This window comes from Tachysurus fulvidraco, chromosome 2 (genome assembly GCF_022655615.1).
Source record: "Tachysurus fulvidraco isolate hzauxx_2018 chromosome 2, HZAU_PFXX_2.0, whole genome shotgun sequence".
Classification (NCBI taxonomy): Eukaryota; Metazoa; Chordata; class Actinopteri; order Siluriformes; family Bagridae; genus Tachysurus; species Tachysurus fulvidraco.
This window is the reverse complement of record NC_062519.1, coordinates 17,997,543-18,013,364: the sequence shown is the minus strand read 5'-3', so window position 1 is coordinate 18,013,364 and position 15,822 is coordinate 17,997,543. Positions and strand designations below refer to the sequence as shown.

The window sequence follows — 15,822 nt, the reverse complement described above, 5'->3', positions numbered from 1 at the left end:
ACTGTTTACTTAACACACGATTAATCAAATCTGTGCTGCTCTTCTGATTCCCAAAGATGAAAAACACTTTCATTTCATAACTTTTCATACTTTTGCTTCTTTATTGACATTTCTTCACAACATACCAGGAACAGAAGAAACAAGTTATTCAGTTGTTATTCAGGTGATTTTTCTTTGATCGTCACACCACTATTTAATTGTGCCGCTGGTGAGGCAAGCACTAGGTCCATCCCAGTAATCTCTCCAAAACATACAAAACAGCTCAAACAAATGTAAACTGCAACAAAGTGCAAGTGGACTTTACCCCAAAGTCTCTCAACTAGATGTACATCTGCTCCCTGCAGACCCCTTGTTTTGTTTACACTATTATTTGATGAATCGTGTTGTCTGAATAAACGTCATGTTGTGATACAGAAAACCATGTGAAAGAACAGAATACACAGTAATTCATTTGCTATTTTTAATAAAGAATGTTTGTTTTTCAGAGAGAAAAACTTTTTGCTGAAGTCTGACAAAGAATACAAGTATAACATGTGTATGACGTGTGTATTATGACTGTCTATGTTTATGTTGTGTGTGTCGAACAAGTACAGTGTTGTGGAAAAGAATTTCCCCTTTGGGGACAATAAAGTAATAAAGTAAGTAAAGTATAAGAGCTACAAGGTTATTTCGTATATTATTAGTTTCTAACTCAGGATTCATCCATCTAAATTAAACAGGTCTTTGGAATGAACTACACTGGGGTCCGTATCTTATCTCTCATCTTATCTAACAATAATAATTATTTTCTGTACTCTGACAGATGATTTGTTTTAGGCTAAATTCATTGTATTTAGCAGTAAACCAGCATTCAGCTGAAAATAAGATTCCCAGATTTCAGATGGACTTTCTACAGCTGTGAGACAGTGAAGTCAGAGAGCTCCCCCTGCAGGGCAGACTGGAATGGTACAAGCCAACATTCCACACCAGGGGCAGCAGCAAATCTGTAGTCTTTGGCAGAGCTCCTATAATGAGACAGAATCAAGTCATTTTAAGAGTTTACATAAAAGTGGAACAAGTGATCAATTAAAATTGTTCCGTTTCCTTACAGCGTTGCATCAACTTCCTGGTCATTGATTTTCAACTTTGATCCTTGGAGCTCTTCATACTGAAGATCTTTTTTTCCTTGAATATCAAATATGAGAATATAAATATGAACATAATATCCTGAGTCACTGTCAGTGCTGCTTTCTTGAAAGAAACCCTTAAACCAAGCTATGGACATCTTTACCCCTGTCCCCCTGTTCCTGTATTGATTTAAACACAAATCCATAGAACTAGAATTTAAAAGTGAAACTTTTGAGTTTAAGTCTGACTTTGTTTTTGTACAGTCTTACCCAGAATGCCTCTAAAGTTAGAATCTTTTCCTGGTTTATGAACAACGGGCCACAGAAAAACATCTCCACTGTTCTTATGAATGAGGATAACGACGCGTACAGTTCCCATGGTGATGTCTAACTCGTTGGTCCTTTGAAATATTGTCATGCTGTGGAAAGAGACAATGATCCATTAGTTGATAATGCCGTGTCCTGCACTCAGCGACTCGGTTTCAATGAAGACATTTTAACATTGACATTTAAGTACTTCAGTTATTGTAAAGTCTTAAGACATCATTAGAAGGAAGACTGTTAGATATTTAGACTTCATGGGGAGGTTTAGTCCATCACTTGGGTGCCAGAAGAGAGAAGAGCTTTGATGCATTCCTTCTTTGTATCTTGACAGACGGTGGGACCAGAACCATCGGAGAGAGCATGGTCCATTGCAGTGCGTGATAGGTGTTTAGCTGTAAGTGGGTGACGTCCATTTTTTGGCTTTGTAGGTAAACTAGAGGAGCGCAGTGGATGGAGCATAGCAATGGGTTGATGTGGGAGAACTTTAGACGGTTTTTAAAAAATTCCACTCCTAGGTACACATCTAAAAGAGCTCATTCCTAAAAAGGTTTAAGTATCATAAGGTAATACGTTTAGGACTCTAAACGTACTAACTTGATTCAATTATAAATATGGGAACAGCAGCAGGACATCAAGTATCACCATGAACAAAGGGTTTACGTGACCGCTGTTACCATTTAAAGTGACCATTTGGTTGATAACAACTGTAACAATACCAAGCCAAGGTCTGCGTGACCGTGATTAACATTTAAAGACATCTGGCTAAATAACAAAGTGTGACCCAGCCATTTGGGAGACACTCAGTTCTTACGCTCAATACACATTCAAAGCAGAACCTCATTTAAACTACAAAGAGGAAAACAGTATAAAATGCGTGAGCGGGATTTGCTATGGGTTCTTACTGACGAACCCAAAGTACATCATGTATTTTGTCACTGTTATGCTGGAATAAAGGTCTTGTTCTTCATTAAGATCGTCTTATTTTTACACAACACATTTTTTATTTCTTACATTGGCAAGCCAGCCAGGAGGATTCCGGAAAAAAGTGGGGAAAGGTAAGAAAAGCGGTCTTTTTCTTCTTTTACGTTACTTTTGTATCCCCGGTTCACTGAAACATCGAGTGGAGATATCCACCTATGGGAAGGGCATCCGTTCCTGACCTCTGCAGAAGCATCCAAAGGCAGGTAAGGTAATGCCCCTTACCTGAGTGCATAATGCACCTGCACATGCTACCTTTCCTCAGTGAGCATATTCGCTTCTCGGGCAGCAAGTAAAGCAAACTTGGTGGATCTATCCACTCAATGTTTCAGAGAACCAGGGTTACTAAAGTAACCTATTGTTCTCTTTCATCATCTCATGTTCGAAGAAGAACATGTTTATAAACATGTGAATGGACCAACCTGGGTGTCAGGAGAGGGGGAGACTATATACTTGAATCATGCATATCTTGGCTGGGCAGACAGTGCTGAAAGGAGTGCGGGCCTAGTAGCATGTGGCTACGAAGAGCCCACACTTAAGACTGCATGATCCACCGTGCTACGGGTAACATCAAGCCGGTAGTGCCTAACAAAGGTGTGCGGAGAGGACCAGCTCGCAGCGGCACAAATGTCCTGCAAGGGAACTCAGCCCAAGAAGCAGCCAAGCCTCTAGTGGAGTGAGCTCTGAGGCCACCTGGAGGCTGCACGCCCCTAGATTCATACTCTAAGCTTCTACAAGCCGGCGAGAGAGGCGTTGCTTAGAGATGGGTTTCCCCGTGTTTGGTGGTGCCCAAGAGATGAAGAGCTGTCGTTACTTCGAAAAGAGTTTGTCCTATCCATGTATGCCCATAGGGCATGCACAGGGCACCAAGCATTCAACCTCTGATCCTCCGCAGAGGAAAAGGGAGGAGGGTGAAATGCGGAGAGCTCAATCACACCAACAGTGAAAGCTGGAAAGTATTTAGGCATGAAGGCCGGGTTAGGCCTAAGCAAAACCTTATCTCCACTGAGCGAGAATTTGGTGCACAAGGAATGAACTGAGAGCGCATGCAAATCACTGACATGTTTGGCGGAAGCCAAAGCCAGGAGCAGAGCCGTCTTGAAGGACAGCAGCTTGAGGGAGATGTCCCCCAGGGGCTCAAAAGGCTGTTGGGCCAGCACCTCCAGCACCAGGGAGAGATCCCAATCTGGGACTACACTTCTGGTGACCGGCAGGGAGTGGCGCGCACCCCTCATAAATCTACGGATAAGAGGGGTGCTGTCCCACTGTAGTGTGGCATGACACGCAACGATAGCAGCCAAATAGACCTTCATCGTCGAAAAGGTTCTGCCACGATCGATAAGGTCCTGCAAAAAACACAGAATATCAGCAACTGAGCACAGATATGAAACGAGCTGGTGCTCCTCGCACCACTCCTCAAACACACGCCATTTGCAATCATTGACTGAATGTGTGGAAGAAGCCCTGGCATTCTGAATTGTGGAAATAATACACGGGGAAGCCCCAGGGTGCTTAAATTCGCCCTCTCATGGGCCAGGCCCAGAGAGCTACCCTGTCTGGTTGAGGATGAAAGATTTCCCTGTTCGCTCGGGCCAGAAGGTCCGTGCGCAACGGGAGGGGCCAATGCTCTGCATATAGAAGAGGAATTATCTCTACTAGCCAAGGTTGCTTGGGCCACCTGGAGCTATGAGGATCAGAGACAAACCCTGCACAGTGACCCTGGCCATGTTCGGGGATATCAGGCAGAGCAGAGGGAAAGCGTAGAGCAGCGCATTGGGACATGGATGAGCCAGAGCGTCCATGCTGAGGGGGTCGTCCTTGTCCCGAAGCGAGAAGAACATAGGACAGTGGGCGTTTTTGCGTGAGGCGAAGAGATCGACGGCTGCCTAGCCGAACCTCTCCCAAACAGCCTCACTACCTGAGGGTGGAGCCGCCACTCTCCATAGAGCGGGATCCCACTCAACAAAAGGTCTGCACCCCTGCAAAAAGCCCGGGATGTGAGTCGCCCGTAAGGACAGAAAATGCAGTGTTCTCCATACCAACAGCTTGTGAGCCAGAGCGTGCAGTTTGGAGGAGCGCATGCCGCCTTGACGGTTGATATGTGCTACAGCTGTCGTATTGTCACAGCGCACCATGCACACGTGCGTCAACATGACATAGCGGCAAAGATCGTGCAACGGGCTGAGATGAAGGGACAAAATCCACTCCATGAAAGCCCTCATTCTCAGAAGGCCTAGAGGCAAGACATGGACAGCCGAAGCCACAAGACCATGTAATCTGAGACAAGTGCAATACTGTATCCGCACTCTTTCCCTAAACCGCGAGAGACAGAATGAAGAAATGTGCTTCCATGACAGGCACACGTGCATTGTAACGGAATTCAGCTCCAAACACAAGAATATGACCTCCTGAGCGGGAGTGAAATTGCTCTTTTGACTCTGTAATTGAGTGCAGCGATGTGTGAGAGCACACGGGCAGTGTTTTGAATCACTTTCTCTCTTGGAATTGGCTATAATAAGCCAGTCGTCTATGTAAGTCAGGATCCTGAGACCCGCTGTTCTCATGTGTTGTGTTGTGTAAAAATAAGATGATGATGTTGAAGATCTTAATGAAGAACAAGAAGTTTATTCCAGCATAGCAGTGACAAAATACATGACGAACTCAAAGTATTTCATGTATTTTGTCACTGCCATGCTGGAATAAACTTCTTGTTCTTCATTAAGATCTTCAACATCATCGTCTTATTTTTAAACAACAAATTTTTTTATTTCTTACACTAGTCTCTAAAAATGACAAGGAACTTAATTGATATGGACAAATGCTTCTGATACTGTAAATGAGGAATCGTCTTGAGGGTCTCAGGATAGCAGTGCGAGAGGAGAAGGACAGATGGTTGTCCACGGTTACGTAAGGTGGTGGACAGTGACTGAATGTGAGATTGTAAGACTATGCTATCCATGTTTAAATTTATGCCAGACATGCTGAGCAAAAACATGAGTGTCTGTGGGGGGACAGAGAATGAGTTGTTTGTCAGCCAGAGATAGATAGGTGGGACTCCAGTGAGCCTTGTGGGACTCCAGTAGAACGTTGACATGGAGCGGATTCCCTCCACATCCCCTATTGAGTTCTTACCATGCAGCACCACAAGTTTGGTTGTTCTATCAGCATGTATAGCGTCTTTGTAATGACCACCAATGTTCTAAAATAATCTTGCCTATTACTATTGAGGAACCGATTGCAGAGTATTTTATGCACCTAAACCTTTTTTGCTCTGCTACTATTTGTTGATTTTGGCTCCTAATTCCCACAATCTTGTCCAACTCTATCAGCCCCCATGCTGATTATCAGACATGCTCTTGCAGCAGATGGTGTTATTGTGAAAACCTCCATGGTCAAGGATTTGATCCTGCACATCGGGATATTTCATTATTTCTGTGTGTTTTTTCATATTTAACATAACACATCTTTCAAACCAGTACAGTTAAGATTAGTTCTTACTTCTCTGACTCATGACTGCTGGGCTCTGGCTGCCCCCACACGAACTTCACACTGTTCTCTCCTTCAGAGTAGACACTTTCATTGGGACTCACAAGAAGCTTGGCTGTTTTATAATGAATAGCAACTAGCGTAAAGCCTTTTTCTGAGAGTTGCCCATTTATAGAGATATCTGGGGGGGGAGAGAGAGAGAGAGAGAGAGAGAGAGAGAGAGAGAGAGAGAGAGAGAGAGAGAGAGAGAGAGAGAGAGAGAGAGAATGTTATACATTATCCCCTAAAGGGACTTTGAGATCACATTGATGCTGTCTTTTAGTGTTAAGGAAACCAGGATCATAGTATACTTGAAACAAAGCGTTTATCAATTGACATTTTCTCAAAGCAGCTTTACAGTAAAATAAACAAAAGGTTAATATAAAGAATAATGGAATACTAAATTCCAAATCAATATTAGATATATTTGGTTCACAATGTGTATGTATTTATCTAGTCTGAGGTGACTCAGGTGACTGTGACTCAGGTGACTCCTTTACCGTCTAATTCCCTTAGACGGTAAAGGAAGAAACCTTGAGAGGAACCAGACACAAAGGGGAACCTCATCCTCATCTGGGTGACACTAGGGGTGTGATTATAAATATACAGTCTGATAAATGTTGTATTGATGTAAGAGATCACATGGAGTTCACATTTCCTCTTTAGTATAGCAGAGTCTAACTGGAGCTGGTAGATCTCTAGATGCCTCTAGATGCTAAACCGAGCAATCACTGTTTTGTTTTCATAGCTATTTACAATGTAGTGCTGTAAAACTCAATGCTCCCTAGACCTATATATGCTCCACCCAGTCAATTTAGACTATTCCCAAATATCTGTGTAACTTTGTACAATGCTCCTTCCTTTAAATGTAAGGTGTCTTCTGACATACATTACTTATGTCCCTTTGTAGCATATTTTATTATACTTTTCATGTTATTATTTTTAACTGTATATTATGTCTCCATTTTTGCACTGTTTTAGTTGGTTTTATGTCTATTAGATAAAAATATTCATAAAACTTTGAATCGTTCTTATTTATTCTTACTTAGTTTGTGAAGTCCTGCAGCATTTCATTGCACATTTCCCCCTGTAATACTACAACAAATAAACCTTTTGAAACCGTTATATTTCTCACCTGATGAGCCGTCCAGAAAGAGTCGGAGTTTGTGTCCTACAGGCGTGTCGTAGCAGATCTGTTTAGGCTGAGCAGAAATTAAGAACCTCACAACACTTACTGCAAGAGAGAATGGATGAAGGATGATGACATGCTGCACACTGACGGGCTGTGATTAAGATGCACTAATGCAGATGCAGATTATCTGAAATCTCTGATCGGACCTGCAGGGGTAGTAGTGTGCAGAGGTTCATCTTCTGTCGTGAATGTTGGCATGGGATGTCCTGGTAACAAAGGGCTAACAACCACTGCTTAAAATAAGAATGCATTAAGAAAAGAAATTTTGTCAAATTGAATGAGTCTTTTCCATCAAAGTCTCTGTTATGAATATGGATTAATTTTCTGTCTAACTGTTTATTTTTTTTTACTGCAGAGCCAATATCACATATGTACTGTGTAACCTAGTGCACATCCTCATATAGTATGTAGCTAAAGCACATGATATGTATTAATATTCATACCTAATGACGGGCTGTTATAGTCTTACACACACACACACACACACACACACACACACACACACACACACACACACACACACACACACACACACACAGAGTAGACAAAAGACAACATTTAGAAAAGCATACTCAAAAGATAGTTGTTTCACATGTTTCAGTGGAAGAAATTAAATCGAGGATAAAGTGAGCGTTAAAAGAAATCCAGCATGATCAGTGAAAGCATTTCTAAAGTTTGCACTATTCTGTACTCAATGACATCTGGAGCGCTTGTTAAATTGTTCATTGTTAACTTCAAATTCTTTAAAATGAGTTTATCACCAAGTGTTTTTTATATCTGACTCTGTCACAAACAATCACACCTAAATTAAACCTTTTTTAAATGTTTTTAAAATTAAACATTTTTAAACAATAATTGTTTGTCATTTATTGTTTACACTTGATGTTATTTTAATATCTTCCAAATTTTGAAGGGTGTGTTTAAATTTTGGCTTTTAAAAGGTTTTGTACCATGAAGATGCTAAATTAAAGGCACTTGATTGTGTAATGTACAGAGCATCATTAACTTACCTACATCGTCTTCAGTGAAACAAACATGAAAAAAAAAATCAACACATTTCTACATTTGGAATTATAAATGAGTAAAAACACTGTGTTCACTTGGCATATGTATACATACCAGTCGACAAGTCTGGAGGTAGATATCCCATGTGTTCTGCTTCTTCTAGTAATAATCCTTGTCCTGTGTGTATGCTTACACCTGGGTTTCCTGGTTGTCCTGATTGTCCTGGTAATACTTGTATAAAATGTTGTCCTGAGTGTATACCTGGGAATCTTTGTGGACCAAATGGGTTGTGTGCTATAAAAAAGAGCCATGGAAAATCATTAAATTGTTTAACAAAATGCTAAATAATGAATAACGTTAATTTTTTAAAATTATTTTCTTTACAAGGCCCCAATCTAACAACATTGTCCCAGAAACAGTATAAATGTGTTCCCTTCACAAGTGCTCACTTTTCTCTGTCATTTTTCTCTCGTGAGTATTTTGTAAATTTGTAAAACTTTCTTTGTGGTGCCGTGACCAGAGATGACCTGATAAACGATAATCTGATTTAGAAACGATAATCCATTCTTTTCTTATCAAACTCATTTCTAATTTTGTTTATTGATTATATTCCAGTTAAAAGTCTGTACTCCTTTACTCATGTTTATAAATGAATATACTAACAATCATGATTTAGAAATGAACATGCAGAGTAGTCTAGGGCAATGTCTTGTGACTTATCTGTGCATGCATCAGGTCCTTTTTCCTGAAACAGTGCTGCATCTATTACAAAGCTGTTAAAAACTGGACTAACAATTGGAAGCCTGTGAGTTTGAATCCCAGGTCCAAAAAGTTGTTGCTGCTGGGCCCCTGAGCTAGGCCCCTGAGCAAGGCCCTTAACCCTCTATTGCTTAGTTGTATAAAAATGAGCTAAAATGTAAGTTGCTGTGGATAATGTAAAGGTATGTAAGACGCCATAAAATAGCCATTTCCTGTGATGGTTCTTAAAAAGGTTATTCTGAAGCCTTGGATTTACATCAGTTTTTATATAACATTGTATAACCTGTGGAGTCATAAACACAGGAGTTATGTAAAATGTAATTTAGAAGTTTCCTGTCTATCGTATCCCTTACACTTACGTAATGGAGGCGAATGTTGCTTCACTCTGTGATAAGTTTTGGGTGTCTCTGCACCTTCCTTGGGTTTGTGGGCGACTTGTGTCTCCTCTTCCTGTGGCTTAGTGACCACCATGGAGGTGAGCGGAGTCACAAATTCATATTTCAGAGAAAGATCCAGAGCTTTTTTCTTGGCTGCTTCTTTCTCGTGTCCTGTGAGGGCCACTCTAACACACACAAAAGCACTCAGTAAATCCACCATATTGTTTCTTTATGTAAAGCTGTAGACAGGGTGAACACTCGGTGTGAGCGTTATAGATGGCAGTAGCAAGCAGCGGCCGCTCAGGATTCGATATCTTTGACTACACTGTCTTTCATTTCAGTCATTTGCTCTTTACATTATCTCAGGGACCTGCTGCTATGACACAGTGTTCATTCTAGTATTACTGCGTTCTTAGTATTACTGCACACAATATTGTAGAACATACAGCATTTACGCTGCACTGTTTCTGTTTTTTGTCTTTTGTGTATTGTCTTGTAATGTTTTGTCCTACACTGTTTTGTCTGTCTTGTTTGTCTTGTCCTGCACTGTCTTGTCCTGCACTGTCTTGTCCTGCACTGTCTTGTCTGTCTTGTTTGTCTTGTCCTGCACTGTCTTGTTTGTCTTGTCCTGCACTGTCTTGTTTGTCTTGTCCTGCACTGTCTTGTTTGTCTTGTTTGTCTTGTCCTGCACTGTCTTGTCTGACATGTTTGTCTTGCCCTGAACTGTTTTGTCATGACCTGCACTGTCTTGTCTGTCTTGTTTGTGTTGTCCTGCACTGTTAGCAACAGGTTGTACAGATACACTTTATGTGGCTAAGACTAACTTACTTACAGTACTAAGTCCTTATAGCTTTGTCTTTGCTCTATGTAGCACCTGATCCTGAAGGAACATTGTCTCATTTCTCTGTGTACAGTTATATATGTTTGTAATGACAATAAAAGCTTCTTGACTCTTGACTTGACTCACTCTTTCTCTAGGAGCTGTTTCACTGTAAGATGAGCCCACAGTCTCTGGATGACGTTTTCATGTTGCGGTAAAACATCAATGAGGTCTTTTGCCGACGTGGAGTCCTGGTACGTGACATTTGTGTTTTTCTGAAAATCACAGGAAAGAACAGGAAACACTTTCATTTGCAGTGCAGCTCAACAGAACACAAGTAGGGGAAGGCTTACAGCGTTGGGCTATGATTTCCAAATGACAAATAAGAAACAGATTGAGAGGGAAGTGGAATTGAAGAGCAGATCTGTAGTCATGGTAGCAGTGATGATCTTACTGAGATTGCGATGACTTCGGTTTGTAAAGTTTCCAGGCTGTTGTCTGTGATTTGTCCAGCCACCACGATCTCTGAGCCGTTATAATACTGCCTGAAGCTGGTCTGGGTGAGATTTGCAGCTCCGGGGTATTTCAGTTGGACATCGGTTAAGAGCGGCGTGGCCACTTCCTCATAGAAACCCTGAGCATGAAGGTGTGAAATAGATTTGAATCTTTGCCGAGTGACTGGTGTGTAATGGGATCTTCCTGAAAATAACTAACATGCCGTATCCCACCTGCAGCTGGAGGTCAGCATCCGAGTCCTCGTAGATCCTGCGTGCGACTCCATCATTTTCCTGCGCCATTTTCTCCAAGAAGTCAAAGTTCACGTCAAATCCAAACCCCAGACAGTAAAGTGGAAATTTACCATCAATGGCCTTTTTAACATTGGCCTGAATTCTTTCTGTGTTTGTTTCACCTGTGGGACAAAAACGTTACTATTTAAGTTTCTAATGGAGTAAATAAATGATGCTCAATCTTTAGATACACCGTCTTATATCTCTCACAGCCTGCAACGGCTTTGCTTCTAGAAACTTGAAGGATGCCAGATATAATAAGAGACCAAAACAATCTATAGATTCGATACCTGATGTGGGGTCTCCATCGGTGAGCAGGATGAGGATGGAGGCAGAACCCTCTCTGGGGTTCCTGATCATTTCCACCCCCTTCAGCACTGCAGCGTTGATGTCCGTGGCTGAGGGGAAGTTCAGTAATGAGTCGTATATAAAAGTAACATACAGTATATACAGTTCCATAGAACAAAGTGCATTTTTATAGAAACTCAGAACTAAATATTTTACTTCAAAAACTTGTCAGCTGTATTTCTACAATTCTACAAATCAGACAGAAACCTAAACGTTGTTGCATGTCGTGTTCACTAAGTCTTAGGCCACATTGGGTTAGATATGAAAACTGACTGTACCTCCTCCATCTCTAATGTTCTTCACAAAGTCCTTCGCTTGATCAACGTTCCTTTCTGTGGCTTGGAGAAGTTCAGTTTTCCAGACCCTTATTGTAGAGTCAAAGGTTATCAGGCCAAAGTAATCGTCCTGACCAAGATCTCCCAAAATCTTCAACATCGCCACACGAGTCTAAAATGGAGAACATCAGCATTATTTCAGACTCCATCTGTGTGCCGTCTGCATATACACATAAATCTTTGGTGCCGGTCACAGAATGATAAAGTTTAAAGTTCACCTACAGTGAATATCACGTCTACTCATGTTTACCTGGTCCATCTTTCTGCCGTACATAGAGCCGCTTCGGTCAATAATAAAAACCACATTTTTTGGGATTTGCTGAATATCTGTGGGTGCGAAGTAGTGGACGAAATATCCGCTTGATGCCTGAGAAGATGGAACCAGTATTAAAGTTAGCAACATCTTATTAGTTTCAGGTCTCACAGCAGATTTGTTTTTTTCTCAATTGTTTCAACACTTAAGATTTTAGATAAGCGCTATTATGATTTGTACGCTTCCATAAAATAAGTACCCTCAGTTGTCCATTTGGATTCGGTCTCTTCACGTCGTACTCAATGATCAGGTCTCCATTTAGTCCATTTTCTCCACAGCACTTGGTCTGCTGCTCACGAGTGGGGTAAAAGTTCACCCATGCCTGTAAACAAACACACACACACGCACGCACGCACACACACACACACACACACACACACACACACACACACACACACACACACACACACACACACACACACACACACACACACACACAAATGAGTAGGTGCTTTAATGTAATCTGAGACACACTGATCAATCAGTACACTGATATTCCTTGACAGAGGCTTTGATGTTGATTTGATGTTGAAGAGTTCATCATGTCTGAGCATAAAGTTTAGGTCTCACCTCTTTGGTAGAGCTGGCTAGAGTACTGATTACAGCATTGAACAGCTCCTGAGATTTCAGCCCTCCGTTTACCTCCAGGAAGGAAATACCTGGATCCTCATTAATATACACATCAATCTGTTTGGAGACACAATCTGAATGTCAGTGTTTGTACAGTAAGAAGTGTCCTTTTTCAGGGTCAGCTTTAATGTTTAAAGCATCCGTCCGTCTGTCTGTCTGTCTGTCTGTCTGTCTGTCTGTCTGTCCATCCATCTGTCTGTCTGTCTGCCTGTCCATCCGTCGTCTGTCTGTCTGTCCGTCTGTCTGTCTGCCTGTCTGTCTGTCTGTCTGTCTTTCCGACTGTCTGTCCGTCTGTCTGCCTGTCTGTCCGTCTGTCTGTCTGAGCATCTGTCTGTCAGTATATTTGAATACCTTGAAATCTGCCACAGGCTGCATCGGTTGGGCATTGATTTGTAACTTGTATTTGCCAAGCCGTCGCTTTAGCAGCTCTTCGTAGGTGAGTTCAAAGGTCACCTTACTGAGAGCCGCCACCATCACCGAAGTTTTAAACTCCTCCAGCGTTCGTCCTACCGAGCTGAAGCCCACAACGATTAAGGCATTAATTACTACATCCATAGCAACAGTAATGAAGCCTTACATTAGCTTCTCTAATCCTTCTCTAATCAGTAATAACACAAGATGTTGAACTCAGCTAGCTGTATTAATTTACAGAGGACATACAAAGACTCCACACCCCTGTTAAAGTAGCAGGTTTTTGTAACGTGACAACATGAAACCATGATCTATTGTGTAGGAACTGTTCCTTACCTATTGTGTTCTCTGTATGCATGAGATCACACTGACAGTTCGATAGATTCTGTGCATTTTTGTGGTGTAAAATTGCCAGATAAAGATCTGCTGACTTCTTTTGATCAATTCTAAACCAGAAGAGTTTTTACATACAAAATGTGTTTAACTAAGTATTAGTTAAGGGGTGTGCAAACTTTTTTCTTTTTTCCTTTATAGTTGAATTTTCTTGTTGTTCTATATATTAAATAAAGAATAAAAACTGGACTAAAACCACTATCTGATTGTGGCACTTGTGTATCTGTGCTACCCGACGATCCCGGCACTTTGTCCTCGGGATACTGCCGCATTGTACTGCTGCTCTGCCTCTTCTTTCTTCTTCACAACTCCATCGTATGTCTTTCCTTCTGTGGTCCTGAGAAGACAATATTATAATCCACATAATATAAAACCAGACATACCTGTGGTTCAGAATCAGACAACAGGAAACGCAGTCACAGGCGACTGGGTGACCGGCGAACACGACAAAAGTTAAGGTTAATAATCACTGAACTAGAAACTGAACTGCAGCAGCATGAATGTATCAATAAGTCTCGGCATATAAAGGAGGGATTAAATATACAAACTAATCAGAGGGTTAATGTTAGCGCTAATGACGTGATGGTGAACACAAGACATTCAGCTAAACAAAATTACATGTGGTCATGAAAAAAACACTAAACAACTAAACAAATGGAAGTGATACCAGTGTCTGGGCTCGAGTGGAGCTGCGCTGATTCTCTTTATTAATGGTGTTTGCAAAGCAACATTCTTGTATTTGTGCCAGACAAAACTTTGGCACGTAACTTGTCCCGCAGCTTTTGTCCTAGACCCATGAATGAGATGTCAAATCGACTGGCTCATTAAGGAGAGTTGTGCTATGACTTTTATAAGCGATCGGAATTCCAGAATTCACAATACAGACGCTCAAAGTGGCTTTTTTTCCCCCATAGACTTCCATTATAAATTTTGGAGGTTTATAACTCGGCAAGTTTTCGAGCGATTTACACCAAGCTCGACCAGCTCCTTCGGGACCTTACACCAGACAAAGTTTCATTTCAGTAGCAACCTTTGTCCGTAAGTATTGCCACCCCACAGGGTATTCACGTTACGTCACGTGTAGCCCCGCCCCCAAAATAAGCAAAATCAAAAAGTTAGCACAACATGGACATATATCAAAACACTCAGCACGATGAGGGGAACTTGCCACGTGCAAGCACCATTCACATTTTCTTCAGGAAATGTACATTCTAGTTTGTGCTTTTGTTGATCATTTTACTCATGTCAAAGTAATATGATAAAGATTTATTTATGTTGTTTCGTCACCAGCCGTTCTCTCTCTCCCACTCTCTCTCTTTCTTTCTCTCTCTCCCTCCCCCCCTCTCTCTGTCTCTCTTTCTCCCCCCCTCTCTCTTTCTTTCTCTCCCTCTCTCTCTCCCTCTCTCTGATTGTAATGTAAGTGCATTGACGCTTGTTCACATTGACTTACATCCTGAATTTGGTGATTAAAGCATTTTTTGGTATCTTGACCTGGAAATGAACCTCTTTGGACTCCTCGAGGAGGTTCCCCACACGGCTCGTGATGGTCGTGATGGCGTAGCGGCTGTTTACCGTAGAATTGATGTGGAAGCTGTAGATGTCAACATCCCGTGACTGCGTTTAGGGGACAGTGAAATATTCATTTTTATAATGATGATCAATTTAGCAACGTTTATTCATATTCCGTTGACTTTCGTTCTTTCGTACGACTGTTTACATCAACAGCTCCTTCTTCTTATTGTCTTCTAAATTATTCTGCATTATCTAAATCATCAGTGAATGTGGACTTTAACCCCAGCGTTACTTAACCACTAAATTGATATAAACTTAATGATACATGATATTAAAGAAATAAGGAATGTTTTGTTTAAAATAGTATAGTAAATTTAATATTATACTTTTAAACTATATTTTTATGGTAAACAAAGACGTACCCCAGAGTTTTGTAGCAGTGTTGCTATGTAAGAAAAAACTTATCATATCATCAACTGGATCTAAATAGTTAGTAGCTTTCTACTGAGTAGCTTTTTATCAAAGATCACCTGATTATTGCATAAACATTATACCACAATGTCAAATTATAATGACTGCTTTTTAAAAAAAAAAAAAAATTTCATTAAAAAACACACTCTCAAACCGACAGAGTACCTTTAGGACCTTACCTTCTTGGTCGGGGCAGAAATGACACCGATAGCTAAGATACTCAAGAGAGTTAATGGGATTGTGGCTCTCTCCATGGCGCAACTCGCACAGGACTGAAGGTCTTACACACCACACACGAGCTTAATAAAAAAATCCCACCCCCTCACGTTGTCAGTCTATAATCATCACAAGACTACTCTGGGTTGGTCAAAAGTCTCATTTAAATAGTGTTTACAGTCGTTCTGATTCGAGACTCTCATTTAGGGAAAAAGTATTAAACCCCTTTTTCTTTCTGATTGTCTGTTAATGTTCATTTTGCAACCCTAGATCAGACAATATATTTGACCCTTTCTTTTGTGCTGTTATGATTTGTCCC

The 15,822-nt window shown here is 41.1% G+C and overlaps 1 protein-coding gene across 7 annotated transcripts; it reads right to left on the bottom strand.

The window, feature by feature from the left end:
* Window positions 1-446: 446 nt before the first annotated feature.
* Window positions 447-15,616, bottom strand: LOC113637040 (inter-alpha-trypsin inhibitor heavy chain H3-like). Of its 7 annotated transcripts, none has more exons than XM_027137439.2 (22): window positions 15,467-15,616; window positions 14,755-14,918; window positions 13,537-13,641; window positions 12,852-13,014; window positions 12,441-12,557; window positions 12,070-12,192; window positions 11,808-11,924; window positions 11,501-11,669; window positions 11,165-11,272; window positions 10,815-10,996; window positions 10,541-10,720; window positions 10,234-10,361; window positions 9,249-9,451; window positions 8,245-8,424; window positions 8,136-8,144; window positions 7,569-7,589; window positions 7,272-7,358; window positions 7,069-7,167; window positions 5,907-6,075; window positions 1,377-1,525; window positions 1,089-1,164; window positions 447-1,004 (listed from the first exon to the last, which is right to left on the bottom strand). In XM_027137439.2, the coding sequence occupies exons 1-22, from the start codon at window positions 15,539-15,541 to the stop codon at window positions 890-892; spliced, it is 2,739 nt and encodes a 912-aa protein (XP_026993240.2). In that variant the 5' UTR covers window positions 15,542-15,616; the 3' UTR covers window positions 447-889. The 7 variants fall into 7 exon arrangements, with proteins under 7 accessions (XP_026993240.2, XP_026993241.2, XP_026993242.2 ...); XM_027137440.2 differs by having other exon boundaries at window positions 7,272-7,355; XM_027137441.2 differs by lacking the exon at window positions 7,569-7,589.
* Between the last annotated feature and the right edge of the window lie 206 nt (window positions 15,617-15,822).

Excerpts from the sequence above, each read along its gene's own strand:
- LOC113637040 (XM_027137439.2), bottom strand. The coding sequence starts at position 15,541 with ATGGAGAGAGCCACAATCCCATTAACTCTCTTGAGTATCTTAGCTATC. Across the intron at positions 6,076-7,068 it reads CTTTCTGGACGGCTCATCAG|ATATCTCTATAAATGGGCAA; the intron begins GTGAGAAATATA and ends CTCCCCCCCCAG. Across the intron at positions 1,165-1,376 it reads TAACTTTAGAGGCATTCTGG|GAAAAAAAGATCTTCAGTAT; the intron begins GTAAGACTGTAC and ends TTGATATTCAAG.